The sequence below is a fragment of the Stenella coeruleoalba genome (assembly GCF_951394435.1).
Source record: "Stenella coeruleoalba genome assembly, chromosome: 6".
Taxonomy (NCBI): domain Eukaryota; kingdom Metazoa; phylum Chordata; class Mammalia; order Artiodactyla; family Delphinidae; genus Stenella; species Stenella coeruleoalba.
This window is the reverse complement of record NC_137151.1, coordinates 127,147,895-127,161,621: the sequence shown is the minus strand read 5'-3', so window position 1 is coordinate 127,161,621 and position 13,727 is coordinate 127,147,895. Positions and strand designations below refer to the sequence as shown.

At 60.1% G+C, this 13,727-nt stretch overlaps 1 protein-coding gene across 1 annotated transcript; it reads right to left on the bottom strand.

Annotated features, from left to right (window-relative positions):
- Positions 1-12,532: 12,532 nt before the first annotated feature.
- On the bottom strand, positions 12,533-13,450 carry GPR35 (G protein-coupled receptor 35; the record flags this gene model as incomplete). The annotated part of the gene is made up of 1 exon (XM_079924954.1): positions 12,533-13,450. The coding sequence occupies one exon, from the start codon at positions 13,448-13,450 to the stop codon at positions 12,533-12,535; it is 918 nt and encodes a 305-aa protein (XP_079781080.1).
- Positions 13,451-13,727: the final 277 nt, after the last annotated feature.

The following is a 13,727-nucleotide window of genomic DNA, read 5'->3' as shown; positions in this document are numbered from 1 at the left end:
CACGGCCATGGAGGCCTCCAGGGCTGCTTCGTCTGGGCCTTGCGCCGTCTTGGCAGTGACTCGGAACCAGGTGTGGCCCACCTGGTGGCCCCCACCCGCCACCACTTCCTCCTCTCAGGCCAGCTCCACGCGAGGGCCTGGGTCCGAGAATTCCGTGTGTAGTCAGGAAAGCTGCTCTCTCGTGCCCGGTGTCACGTAAGCCAGAGACGAGTGGTTTGGGACTCAGTTGCCACATCTGTGACATGGGAGGCTGGTCTGGAGGCCCGTGAGGGTCCTCAGGTTGTGGGGTGCAGACAGGAAAGTCAGGTCTGGCTGTGGCTGCTGTGTCCTGCGAGTGGGGAAGGAGAGAAAGATCCAGAAAGCCGTCTCCCTTGGACGGGTTTCGGTTCAGTGCTTGCTGCCGCCCAGGCTGCAGCCTCATTGTGCTTGAGGCCGTGCTCGCCTGGAGAGGGCTCTCCGTCCCCCAGGGAGGGGTGGGCTCCTTCCGCTGCGGCCCTAGTAGGAGCCCCAGGGAGGGAGATGCTGGGCTCCCGGCTGAGCGCCCCGGCTCCAAAGCGATCCGGCTGGTGCCCAGGGCCGGCTACTGAGACGCTCGTAAGCTTCAAGGCCTCTCTGTTCTGAGTAATCATTGTCTCACTCACCGACAATGCGCGTGCGTGCACACACACACACACACACACACACACACACACACACACACCAGGGCGGCTGCAGTGACGTGGTCTCCCGGCAGTCCTCGTCCCCCCTCGACACCTCTGGGGCGGATGTCGCAAGGCACTCGGGGAGGGTCCCCAAACGTCGCCCATGCTGCAGGCACGGGCAGGGTGGCCACGCTGGTCCTCCGTCAGCTCTCCTCAGTGTGGGGACCCCGCAGGCACCCTCCTGTATCCCTGGGGCTGGGCCACGTGTTCCCCCGGGAGAGACGACAGGCTGTGGCTTCTTCCCAGTCCGTGCGTCCTGCGGCCAGCTGTCCCCTGAGTTCCCCTGTGGCTTGTACATACGTGGTTGTGTGGCACACCCCAGCCCCTGCACTGTAACTGCCGTCCTGATGTAATGACTCTAGCTCCCTGATGTCCGAAACCCAAGTGTTAGGCTCTAGGCTCCTGTACGATGTGTGTGCACTCAAGGCTCTGTCCAGTTAAGAAATAAACATGGCTCTTCATGCAACACCAGACCCGCAGGTCTCCGCCTGGCTTTACTGATGCGATAGGTCTGTTTGCTGGGGCCCGAAATAGCCACAGGGCCAGGTGTCCAGCGCTGTCTGGAGACAGCACGCATCTCCCAGTGGCGAGGTGGGGAGGGGAGAGAGCCTTGAGGGGTGGGAGGTACAAGGTGGTGTTTATCGTGGTCGCATCCAGCTGCTTCCATCAGTACCTGGCTGCACCTGTCTGAACAGCTCCAGGTGCCCTTGGGTATGCCACCCCTGTACTGCCAGCCTCATGCCCAGGCAACCCCGTTATTTTATATGTCAGCGTTACCTGGCGGGTGCTGGTTAAGCCCCTATGCTGTCCCCGTGCTGGCCACTTAAGGAACGAGCGCCGCTAACCTGCTCCAAGGACCTTTCCTTGGTCCCCTGGCTGCGCCCTCACGGCCTCTGTGCCGGGAGGGGGAGAGGCTGACCGACCACGCAGTGCCCAGCCTAGCCCAGGGCCCTCCAGGGAGGAGGCGCAATGGGAAAGAGGTCAGTGGGAGGCCAGAGAGTCCGCCGCGCAGCCGAAGGAGGCCTTGCGGCTGCCCTGCTTCTCCACGGGGAGCGCCCCAGGCGTGGGCTGCTCCGCACCTGCTGCGGTACATGTAGGGATCAGGGCAGCCCGCTGTGGGCAGCGGGCGTTAACCGTAGCCTGGCTACAGGGCGAGAGGGGCTGCCCTCTGCTGAGGCCTCCAGGCACAGCCCTGGAGCTTTCTCTGCAACCCTACTCCTCCTAGACCCTCCAGCCCCTGATGGTCTAAACTGCCCATTTTGAAGGCAGGAAGTGATCAGGGTAGTGGTGGGAGGGGCTCCAGGGGCTGGTCTCGTGGGCCTGCAGCGAGGGCCGGGCTGCCCTGCAACACCTCTGGCTTCCTGGGCTCCAGACACCAGGCCCGACGTCCAGGTTGGCTCCAGCAAGAGCTCCCCCATCTCCGGCCCGCTGCCCCTCCCTCCCCCCAGCACACTCCCACCCGTCCTGGCTGCGTGGGGTGTGGGAGCCCGGCTGCGGCGAGGGAGGGGTCTTTTGGAGAGGAGTCCGGTGCCTGCAGAGAGGGCCCAAAAGCACCCCTCCAGCTCCCAGAGCTTGATTTCTAAACCCATCCTCCGATCAAAGGAACCAGCACTTCCTGGAGAAATGGCTGCTTCTAGGGCTGGGGCTGGAAGTACACAAGGTGAGCCTGCAGCATCTTGTAGCGCCAGGAAGGTAGGAAAACCCCCCAGACACCCACACTGGTGGGAGTATGTCAAAGGGACAAGGACCCAACCGAAAAGGGTCCCCAGTGGCCGAGACTGGAACAGTCTGGGCAACAACAACAAAAATCTACTCACAGACTCGTGGTCACCAAAGGGGAAGGTGGGGGAGGGTAAATTAGGAGTTTGGGATTAACAGATACACACTCCTATATATAAAACAGATCATCCAAAAGGACCTACTGTGTATCACAGGGAGCTCTACTCAATATCCTGTAATAGCCTGAATGGGAAAAGTATCTGAAAAAGAATAGATACGCGTATATGTATAACTGCATCACTTTGCTGTACACCTGGAACTAACACAACATTGTAAAGCAACTAGACTCAACATAAAATAAAAATTTAAAAAACAACAACAAAGGGCTTCCCTGGTGGCGCAGTGGTTGAGAGTCTGCCTGCCGATGCAGGGGACGCGGGTTCGTGTCCCGGTCCGGGAAGATCCCACATGCCGCGGAGCGGCTGGGCCCGTGAGCCATGGCCGCTGAGCCTGCATGTCCGGAGCCTGTGCTCCGCAACGGGAGAGACCACAGCAGTGAGAGGCCCGCGTACCGCAAAAAAAAAAAAAAAAAAAAAAAACTGAGTCAATAACCCACTTTATAAAATAAATACCCACGAATCCACGCTGATAAAAATAAATTATCGCATAAATAAATGAATGAGGTAGAAGAAACTCCTGTGTGGAAGAATTCCAATTGACGCAGATACTCTGCTCTCAAGGAGCGGAGCCTATCCCATACTCCTTATAGGTGTGGACCACTCTTAGTGACTTCCTTCCAAAGATGACATGACGGAAAGAGGGGAAAAAGGGCAACTTTCCAGTGGAGACACCTGACATGCACTACCTGAGGCAGGTGACCGCAGTCAACACCCACGGTGATCTATCATGCTGCTAGTACGTACACTGATATGACGAGAAGCAAATAGCACTTTACCTCTGTGTCTTCCTCCCCCCGCCCACGATCCCAGTCTAATAGTGAAAAAAGGCCAGATAAATTCTAATAGGGGGACATCCTACAAAACATGTGCCCAGGTCATCAACAACGAGGAAGTCTAAGAAACCGTCACAGCCAAGGAGAGCCCAGGAGTTGGGACAGTTAGATGTGACGTGACGTCCTGGATGGGATGCTGGGACATGTAAAACTACACTATAGGAATGAACTATGGACAGGAGTCAATAACAACAATCGATATTGGTTCGTTGATCGCACCAAACGCAGCACACAGATGTAAGATGCTAACAATGGGGAAGGGAGCACAGGGCACGTGGGACTTATCTGTACGATCTTCTCAACTTGTCTACAAATCTAAAACTATTCTAAAAGTAAATTCTACAGAAGAAAGACAGAAACAGAAGGAACAGTAAAGAAAGTGGCAGCACAAAGCCCTATCACGTCAACATCCACTGAGATGTAAATGGATCAAATACGCCAATTGAGAGAGCCTGGCTGGATGGACATGAAAACACTAGTCCATGCCGCCTTTCACAAGCCGACTTCAACCCTCATCAGACAAGGAGGCTGAAAGTAAGAGGATGGAGAGAGATACGCCGTGCAAACATGAACTAGAGTCAGAGTGGCTATGTTCATATCAGACATAGACTGCGGAGCAAAGAGATTACCAGGGACAGAGAGAGACATTACATATTGATAAGAGGGGTTAAATGCACTAAGAAGACAAGGCAATCCTTAATATATGTGCACCAAACCGCACAGTCGCACTAGAATCCTTCCCCGTTTCAAGTCTTCCTAGACTTGTATAGCTGGACGAGCTTCTCCCTCACCCCCTTTCCCTGGACCCCCCAGAAAAACACAGGAAGCTCTCTGGGAGGAGCTGCCCGTGGCCCCTAGCACACACCGGCCCTTTGTGCCACATCTCCCCACCGCTCAGACAGCCAGTGTTTCAATCGCCTGCTCCAATTCTCTGTCAGACCATTACTCTGAAGATGAAAGTGTCTTCTCTGGTCTGAAGGAACGGAACTTGACCATACAAACTGGTGCAAACCCTGCTGGCACTCTGAGCGCTTGCATCTACCACTGGGCCCGCAAAGCCCAGGGCAGGGTCAGCATCTGCTCCTAGTGGGACCCATTTGTGGCCACCTGGGGCCATGGGGCATCAATCTGACTTGTCAGCCCTGTGGGAGCCACCGCCAGCTGGGAACCTACCCCCAGCCGTCTGCAGTCTCAGTCTCTCTCGTTGATGGACACACAGCCTTTGTCGGCACTCTGTGCCTCAGCGGGTGCAGGAGGCCCCTGTAGAGATTCAGCCCATCTCTGCGTGGCTGCAGTGCCCACATGTCCCCTCATTTCATGGGCCCCTGTGGCCACCTTAGGCAAAAGCACCGGGATAGCCATTTGCCAATCCCGATCACCTCTGATCCTGGAAGGGGGTTCTTCTGATGGGTATCGAAATGCCCTAGTTTAATGCACCCCTTAAATTTCCATAGTGATTTGCGTGGGACTGTCTCCTTAACAGGTCAGTTTTCTGTTGATCATCTACCTGATCGTATGGCCAGGCCATTGGCCACCACCCGCGAGTCAGTAAAAACTCAAATGCAGAGGCAAACCGCATGCAATTCAGCCCACTGAGCTGATTCGTTTTTACCTTCTTTGATCACATGGTGACCATGCAAGCAGGATGCTGCCCATCCCCCTGGAACTGCCGTCCGTAAACCAGGCAGCCCTCTGTTGGTCTGCTGAGAGCTGTGTATAGGGCACCGTCCATGCGGTAGTGGCGTCTGGCGGCTCCTCAGGGGTTCCAAAGTCAGTGCAAGGGGGAAACAGGCTCCCTGATCATGGATGTTCCTCTGGGAGCATGCACCCGTATAAATAAGTAAATAAAATTTCCATCTTATTGGGGAGCTCTTCTGGTCACGGACCTCCCCACTGGCGGTTTCTTTGGCATCACTTAGGATGTTTCAGAATTACTTTATGTCCCAGGGTAAGAGGAGTGATCTCAATCAAAGCCCAATAGCTGACCAATCATCTCAGACGGAAATGTTCCGGTCCAGCATCCCAGTGGTCCCCGCTGGGTGGCGCTCACTGACTTTTACCCTAAGGCCCAGTCTGTGCTCCACATGGGGCAGTAGTTCTTTTGCCTTATAGTTCAATTTGTCCTTACTGCGCTCCAGCTTCTACCGGACATAATGAAGATGGTAATCCCCTTTCGTCCATCAGGCGTCCTATACTATTTCGTATTAATAACCTCTGTGGGCTGGACAATCTCATTGACCCCCACTTAGAACTCCCGATCAATGTTGGCTGAAGGGCGCGTTTACACGCCTCCTGTTTTACGGGATTAGGTAGGGGATGCCGTCCCCAGTCAGACACAGTACATATCCCCAGAATACGTTCTGCTACAGCAGATGCACCTCCCCTGCAGTCTGTGCAAGCATTCCAATTTTCATCCAAAGTTTCACTTCAGTCTCATCAACTCTTGCGTTCCTTTCTCCTCCTAAGATCTAATGTTCGCTTCTATTGGGACTTCGCCCACAGGTTTTGGAAACACAGGGCATGGGCTCTAGGTCAAGGGGTCCCAGCAATGAGTCACCTCCGAGTTGCCCCCACCTTCCCACGAGCTTCTGAAGATCTAGAACCAAGAGAGATGCTTTTGCCCACTAAAATCATTTTTATTTTCCCTTAGAAGGTGAGGGCTTCCAAGTTATTCCATTTGTGGGAAGTGTAATTACAGTATCTTGTTGTCGCAAACAGGGTAATAAAATAATCCAGCCCCACAGCAAGAATTTTGTTTTGTCTTCTAGAATAATTCTGATGTTTTTCTCTTTCAGTGTTAATGCTATCGCCTAAGTGATCAAACAACATCTCAAATGGGGACCTGATAGAATTATAATTCTTGGGATAGAGTTTTATAAATGTACCTGCTATAAATGTGAATCCTGATAGTCCCCCGCTGCAGTGAGTAATAAAACAGATGCTGGGGCTGCCCTGGTGGCGCAGTGGTTGAGAGTCCGCCTGCCGATGCAGGGGACGCGGGTTCGTGCTCCGGTCCGGGAAGATCCCGCATGCCGCGGAGCGGCTGGGCCCGTGAGCCATGGCCGCTGAGCCTGCGTGTCCAGAGCCTGTGCTCCGCAACGGGAGAGGCCACAACAGTGAGAGGCCCGCGAACCGCAAAAAAAAAACAAACAAAAAAAACAGATGCTGGCTGCTGACGGAGGCTTCCTGGTGATCTTTGGCCCTGACCTTGATGCAGGTGACCATTTTATCAAAGGTCTCGCCGCTAAATCTCATGGGTGGCCATTTATCCTGACTCTCTAACGCCTTCCCCATTTCCAGGCCTCAAAGCCAACACCCGAAACTCAAGCTTTGCCTGGGGTTCTCCAGGCCCACAGCCTTCCCCGAGTCTGATGCAGAGCTGCCTCGGCATCTTGACAGGAAGATAGTGACCATTCGTGGCAATATTACGTACAAACAGAGGGACCAAGGCCTGTGGTGCCTGGACCCCCAGGGGCCTTGCAGCACGTCCAGGGGATGAGATGGGAGGAGCATTGAAAACCGCTTCTCAGAGTTGCTCAGAGGGACAGTGCAGGCGGGACATGCCCTTCCCTGTCCTCTGCTCACTTGGTGGCTTGGGGGAGTCCTCGGGATCCCAAGTCTGAAAAGGGGTGCCTGAGGGAGGCCACCCTGACCCCCGTCATTCCCAGCCGGGGACTCACTCCCAGGAGTCCTGGGAGACCCTGAAGTTGGGGATGTGCCTCAGGTTCCCGGAGAGCCCTGCCAGGGATGGGGTCTCCAGGCCTGGGGACCTGGGCTGGGAACTAAGGCCAGACTCCGAGGGTTCGGGTGTAAGTTCAATACTTGGACGTGCCTGGGTCTCACCTGTACTCATGTCCTTGGCCCTACAAATGTTAGAGGCGACCCTGGATCCAAGGATCCCAGGATACAGGCGAGAACACCGTGGCTGGTAAGGAAGCCACGCGAACCTGCGCGCAGGCAGCCAGGCTGCGGGACCACGCTCTGGACTGCGGGACCTCAGGCTATCCTAAGGGCAGGTCAGAGCCTGCCGGCCCTGGCACACTGGGCTCCCAGCTGAGGCCAACAGGGCAAAGGCGGGAGGGTTCCAGAGGCTGTGGCAGGCTGAGGACAGGGCAGCTGGGGTGTAAACTTTGGAGGTGGTAGGAAAGGCGAGGGGAGATGGGCCTTGTTGCGTGTGTGCTAGCCGGGACGCAGGGAGGGGAGGGCAGGGGCCCAGGGCTCAGCTTTGTTTCTCTTGGGTAGCACTTCTCACTAACAAAGTGGTTCTCATCTAGGGGGGCTTGGAAGTTCCTAACAGACACCAGCACCTTGTGATACTGACTATGTACCAGGCAAGCTCTAGGTGATGACCGAAGTCAAATCACTTGCCCCTTGCTATGGTCACAATGTCTGTGTGTCCCCACAATTCCTATGTTGGAATCCTAAGGCCGGGTGGGATGGTACTGGGTGGGACCTTCGGGAGTTGATTAGGTCACGACAGTGGAGCCCTCGGGGACAGGATTAGAGCCCTTATGAAAGAGATGCCGGGGAACTCCCGCATCCCTTCCACCATGTGAGGACCCAGCAGAAGACGGTGGTCTGGGAACCAGGAGCCTGCCCCACCAGAACCCGGCCACGCCGGCACCCGGACCAAGTGGGCACTGATGTCGGGGCTCCGCTTACAGACCACCCAGCCTGTGGTGTTCCGCTGCAGCGCCCCACCGCCCGGCAGACTGGGACAGTCCTACAGGAAGGAGTTAGGGCCGAGGGACAGTGGCAGGCAGGACAGACCCATGACCCGAGCTGCCTGTGTGCCCCGCTGGGTCTCTGTTGAGCATGCCATCCTCACCCTGTCGGTCTCGGTCGCAGTGCAGAATTCACATTCCCTTCGTAAATTAACTTAAAACCTTAAGCAGAGCTGGACACAGCTGCGTAGTGAGAGGCAGGTGAGGGGGAAGGCAAAGCCCCGGCCCTCCTCCCCCTCCCCACCAGCGCCGGGAGCCGCCCCCCAGCTCTTTTCCTGGAGCCTGAACAGTCTTTGAGGACGAAAGAGGGGCTGCACCAGAGGGCCCCAGCCCCACGGGGCGCGGAACCTCCTAGAAAAGGAGGGGAGGGGGCGGGGCGGGGCGCTAAGGGGCGGGGCCCTGGGCATGGGCCGGACCTGGCGCCGAGGGGCGGAACCTGGAGCGGCGGGGACGTGGGCGGCTCCGGTGGCCTGGCCCCGCCCCCATCGCCGAAGCTCCGCCCCCGCCCGCCAGAGCTGTCCTGTCCAGCCTGTCCCTGCCCCGTGCGGGGCGCAGGGCTGGGACCAGCAAGTTGAGCATCGTCAAGGACAGCGATTCTGGCCTCCAGTCCAGTGTGTGAGGCGCAAAGACTACAGAACCGGTGGGGGTTCTGCAGGGGTGGGGGTGGGGTCCGGGGTGTCCTTGAGAAGAGACAGAACTTAGCGTGACCCTTGGGCAACCCCGCCCCGCTGTTCTCCAGAGAGCACCCTCCTGGTTACGGAGGGTCACTCCGCTGCCTCTGCCTGCTGCCTGCTTCCTCCGGCCCTCACACCCCTCCGCACTGGAACCAGGACACCGGACTCCTGGGGGCACCCTTTCTTCCTCCTTAGCCACGCCCCTCTAGCGTGTCCCACTGAGTCCCGTGTTGCCCCTCATCACGGTCGGAGCCCTCATCCTGGCCAACCTCTGCCCTTGCCACCCTGGCCCTGGCCAGCCCTCCCTTGGACGCCCCAGCGCAGCACGAGGAGAGGCCCGCACGAAGAGCGCCTCCGGCTCCTCTGACGCAAACCCTCCCCCACCTTCAGAGCACCCGTGGAGCCCGCATCCCCCTGCAAGGCCCCATGATCCTATCTGGCCCACTCCCAGCTTCTCTCCTCCCTGCTCCCTCCATGCGAGGCCTCAGAACGCAGCCCTTGAGGCTCCGGGGTGCACGTTTTGGGGTCCAGTGCCTGTCACGGGGCTGGTTTTATCTCCACTTGCTGATGAATAAGTCAACTCGGGTCTGGCCCTCCGGGGGTCACTCGCAGCTCGGGGTTGTCTTCCAAGGCGCTGCCTCTTCACGATGACATGGCGGTGCCCCCTTCAGGAACCCCCTCCCCACCCACCGGTGGTCAGGATTGGACCCCGTGGGGCGGACTTCATGCCCTGCAGTTTCCAGAGGGGGCGATGCCGGGCCAGGGCCACACCTCCTTCTGCCGGCCAGCTGCCACTCTGGCCAGCAGGCAGCCCCGAGAGGAGACGGGGGCAGGGGCTGTGGCCGTGCTCTTGGCACCCCGAGAAGCTCTGCACTTGATCCAAGGACAGGACGGCTGCTCTTGACGTCCTCGGCACTGGAGCAGCGGCCGAGGGCACTGATGCCGCCACCAGCCTTGGCTACATAAACGGCCTCTCCGAGGAGCCTGCTGACGGGCCATCTGAAGCGTCCCTGGGCCTGGGCCCAGAGCAGTGCGCCCAGGGGCCAGAGGTACTCACCACCTCACCAGAGCAAGTGCGGGAGGGGGCGGGTGAACTGCTGCTGGCGGGCAGCGTGGCCGGGGCCTCCAGGTGAGCCTGGACCTCCTGGCAGCGGAAGACCCCGGGGCCAGGCCATGGGTGGGGCACCTGCATGGGCAGACGGGGGTTTACCAGCAGGCCATGCTGACCACCCTGCAGGTGCAGGGCCCTGCTGCTTTGTTTCAGTGCCAAGAAGTCTGTCTCCCTCAGGCTGAGGCTGGTGGCCAGGCAGGAAAGCAGCTCTGGCCTGGGACTGCCCTGCCTGCGGCCTGTCCGCCCTCATTCTGCATGAACAAATCTCCCTGTGTGGCTGGGGAGGCCAAGGAGGGGCCTGGGCCTCCCGATCCTTCTTCCAGTCACCTGGCCACCTGAGGTTGTCAGGGGAACCCACCGCTACTGCCCGGCCCCGGTTTGGGGGTTCCGGGCTCTAGCATGAGTCCTCAGGACGGTCGCCTTCCTGGGCTTCTTAGTGCAGGTGTTTGTGCTGATCCAGTCATTTGGTTCCACGCCAGGCCCTCTGGCCCCAGTGGAGTGGACACATCCTGAGGTCCATGACGATCTGGGCATAGCAGGGTCCCCCGGAGCTTCCCCTCAGGCCGCGCTGAAATGACGCACCTGCTCCTGTAGGTGTTGACCTAGGAGACACTGCAGGACCTCGCACGGGCGGCCTCCCGGCCCTGGGGGCAGGATCCGTCCAGCTCAGCAGCAGCAGGCGGTCACCACCACCTGGTTGACCAGGTGATGCAGGTCTCTGTCAACCTACGCCGACAGTGGCAGAGCACACAGTGTGCCGGGCCGCTGAGGGCAGACCCAGCGCCGTGAGGAGGCAGATGGAGACACTGGTCACCACCTGGACAGGACACTCCTGCCCGTACCGCAGCCATTGGAGTCGTTCCCGGGGGCAGCGGCCACAGGCACCGAGGCCAACGGCCTGGAGCGGGCGGGGGAGATGGAGGGAGCTTCAGCGGGTCAGGGGCCGGCACTGCCCCGGCTGGGCTGAGCTTCACCTGGGCCAGGGAGGGAGATGCCGCCGCCTTTCTCTTCCCCCTCCCCCAGCCCCGCCATCTTTCTCTCCCTCTCTCCCGCCGACTTCCAGTGCCAGCCCCAGGGCTCCCGAACAAGCTGGGTCAGGGTGTCGCTCCCCTAACCTCAGGGGGTTCCACCAAGGCCCCCTCCAGCCTGTGGACCTCCCCTACCCTGCCCCGTGGGACGAGGGGCCCCAGCCCCTGGCCTTGTGCCTGGGCGTGGACTGTGGCATCCTTCCAGGCAGGGGGCTCTGTGGGGGGTCCTTTCTGGGCCTCTCCACCCAAGGCGTCTGCTCAGCCCAGCACCTTTGCCGGTCCGCACCTCCGCCCGGTTACCCTGTCCGCCCAGGCCACGTGGCCCCTTGTAAGTTCCATCCTCCTGCGGCCCTAGGCGTGGGGTCCCCAGACTCCTGTGGCAGGCAGAGCTGGCCCCTGGCCCTTCTTCAAGAATCCAGGACCCCCACCCGCTCTCGGGGACCCTCTGAGGGACCAGAAGGGCTCCCAGGCCAGCCGTTGGGGCTCCCGGTCTGCAGGAGGGCGTGAGGGCCTGGCGCCTCGGGGAGACCAGGCTGACCTGTCGTCTGTCTGTCTGTTAGTCCCTCGTCTCCGGCTCTGCCCTCGTGCTCCCTCCTCACCTTCCTCGGATGCCCCTTCTCGCTCTGCTCAACGTCTTCCTCACTCTCGTCTCTGGCCGGGCCTTCTCTCCTGCTCTCCCTATCACTCTCCCCCCGTTGCTTTCTGTCCCCCTGCTCCTTTCCTCCACACTTCCCACCCCCATTGCCTCTTGCCTTCTCCTCGTCTGTCTCTCATTCTCTCCCATCTCTCACTTTTTCTCTATTCCAGAGATTGTCTCTGTCTCCAGGGCCTCCTCACGCCCCGGGCTGAGGCACGTGGGGCTCCTCCCACCTCTGGCCCTTACAGATGCTCGCTCGTGTCACCTGCCAGACACAGACGTCAACCGTCCCCTCCGCCCCTCCTTACACTTGGCCTGGGAGCTCAGGACCAGCTGCCTACACTCGGCACGGCCCGGGCCTGGGCCTGGCAAGGCAGATGAGAGCCAGCCCTCCAGGGCGGCCAGCGTGGCCCCTCCAGGAACTGCCAGACGGATGTGGAGTGTGGGCAGGGGTGGGAAGCAGGTGGCAGGGCCCGAGGAGAGCCCCCACGGGGAAAGCTCTAGAAAGTTACCTGGGAAGATGCCCCCAGGCCCCCACCTCCCGCCATGTGAGTGTGGGTGGCACACACAGAGCCTTGGTGGAGAGCTTTATTCCGGCCCCTGTGGGGCAGCAGCAGAAAGCTAGCCATCAGAGCTTCACAGCACCCAGGAGGCCCCACCCCCCGGCACCCCAGAGGTACCAGGCTCCGGGTGCAGCCCCACCCAGGGCCCCTGGCATTGGCCTCGCTCAGGCCTCATCCTCCTGCCGTCTTCCCTGCCCCTCTTCGGCCCCAGGGCTAGGGGTGTCTCCTCCCCACGCTCCGTGCCTGGGCTGTTCTGCCCACCTGGGCCTCGTGAGAGCGCCCCCAGCCCGACCCCGGAGCTCCTCGTCGCTGCTCACGAGTCCCCGCCTTGGCAGCACTGCCCAGGAGCCCGTGGCCCACCTCCTAGGCCAAGGTCACACACAGAGAGTCCTGGCTTTTGTGGGCCTTGGCTCTGGTGCGGAGGGCGGTCAGCGCAGATGCTTCCTGGAACTCCTTGGCCATGAAGTAGTAGCAGATGGCGTCCAGACAGCAGTTGGCGTCCGAGAGTCTGCTAGTGATCTGGAGGGCAAGATCGAAGGCACAGGCGCGCAGGCCCATGGCCGCGCGCAGAGTCAGCACCACGTGGAAGGGCAGGAAGCAGACCACGAACACGGCCAGGTTTGCCAGGACCATGCGGGAGGCCTTCCGGGTGGCTTCCGCCTGGACTGCGTCGGCGGCTGGCCTCTGGGCCAGGGCGGTCACCACCTGCAGAGAGCAGAAGACCAGCACGGCCAGCGGCAGGTAGAAGCCCAGCAGTGAGAAGACCACGGTGTAGGATTTCTGCCTGGAGCGGCTGGAGAAGCAGAAGCCGCTATCCTGCATATCCAGGAACCAGCGAAGCACCAGGGAGCCCAGTACCAGCACCCAGAGCACGGCGCACACGGCCACGGCCTGGCGTGGGGAGCGGAGCCCGCGGGCTTGCAGTGGGTGCCGCACGGCCACGTAGCGGTCCACGGCGATGGCCATGACCAGGCTGATGCTCATGTACCTGTTGGCCAGGTAGATGCCCTGGGACAGCTGGCAGAGTGGCGAGTCTGTGCTGCTCTTCAGGAAGTGCAGAAAGAAGGGCAGGGCGCAGAGCAGGCAGAGGTCAGCCGCGGCCAGGTTGGCCATGTAGACGCGGGTCTCCGTCCAGCGCAGCAGGCGGCAGCACAGCACCCACAGTGCCAGGCCGTTGAGCAGCAGGCCCAGCACCAGGAGCCCGCCCGTGTAGATGAAGAAGATGTACTTGACCGCCTGGGGCCCGGGGAGCTCCCTGGAGCCGCAGGTACTGTTGTTCATGGTCCTGGGGCTGCAGGAGGGGAGCAGGGTGTGAGGCGCGCAGGCCGCAGGCCGGGAGGGGAGCCCGGGCCCGCCCACCTCCGGCCAGGGATGCAGGCGGTGAGCGCCCACCCTGCAGTCAGGAGCCCCCAGTTCACCTTCCCAAAGAAGAAATCAAAAGGAGCTCTGAGGCACCCTCCAGGCCACCCCCACCTGCTGGATGGGTGGGGAAACCAAGGCCTTCAGAGGCCCGCGGGCCCAAGGTGCACGGTGAGCAGACCCAGGGCTGGACCCAGCT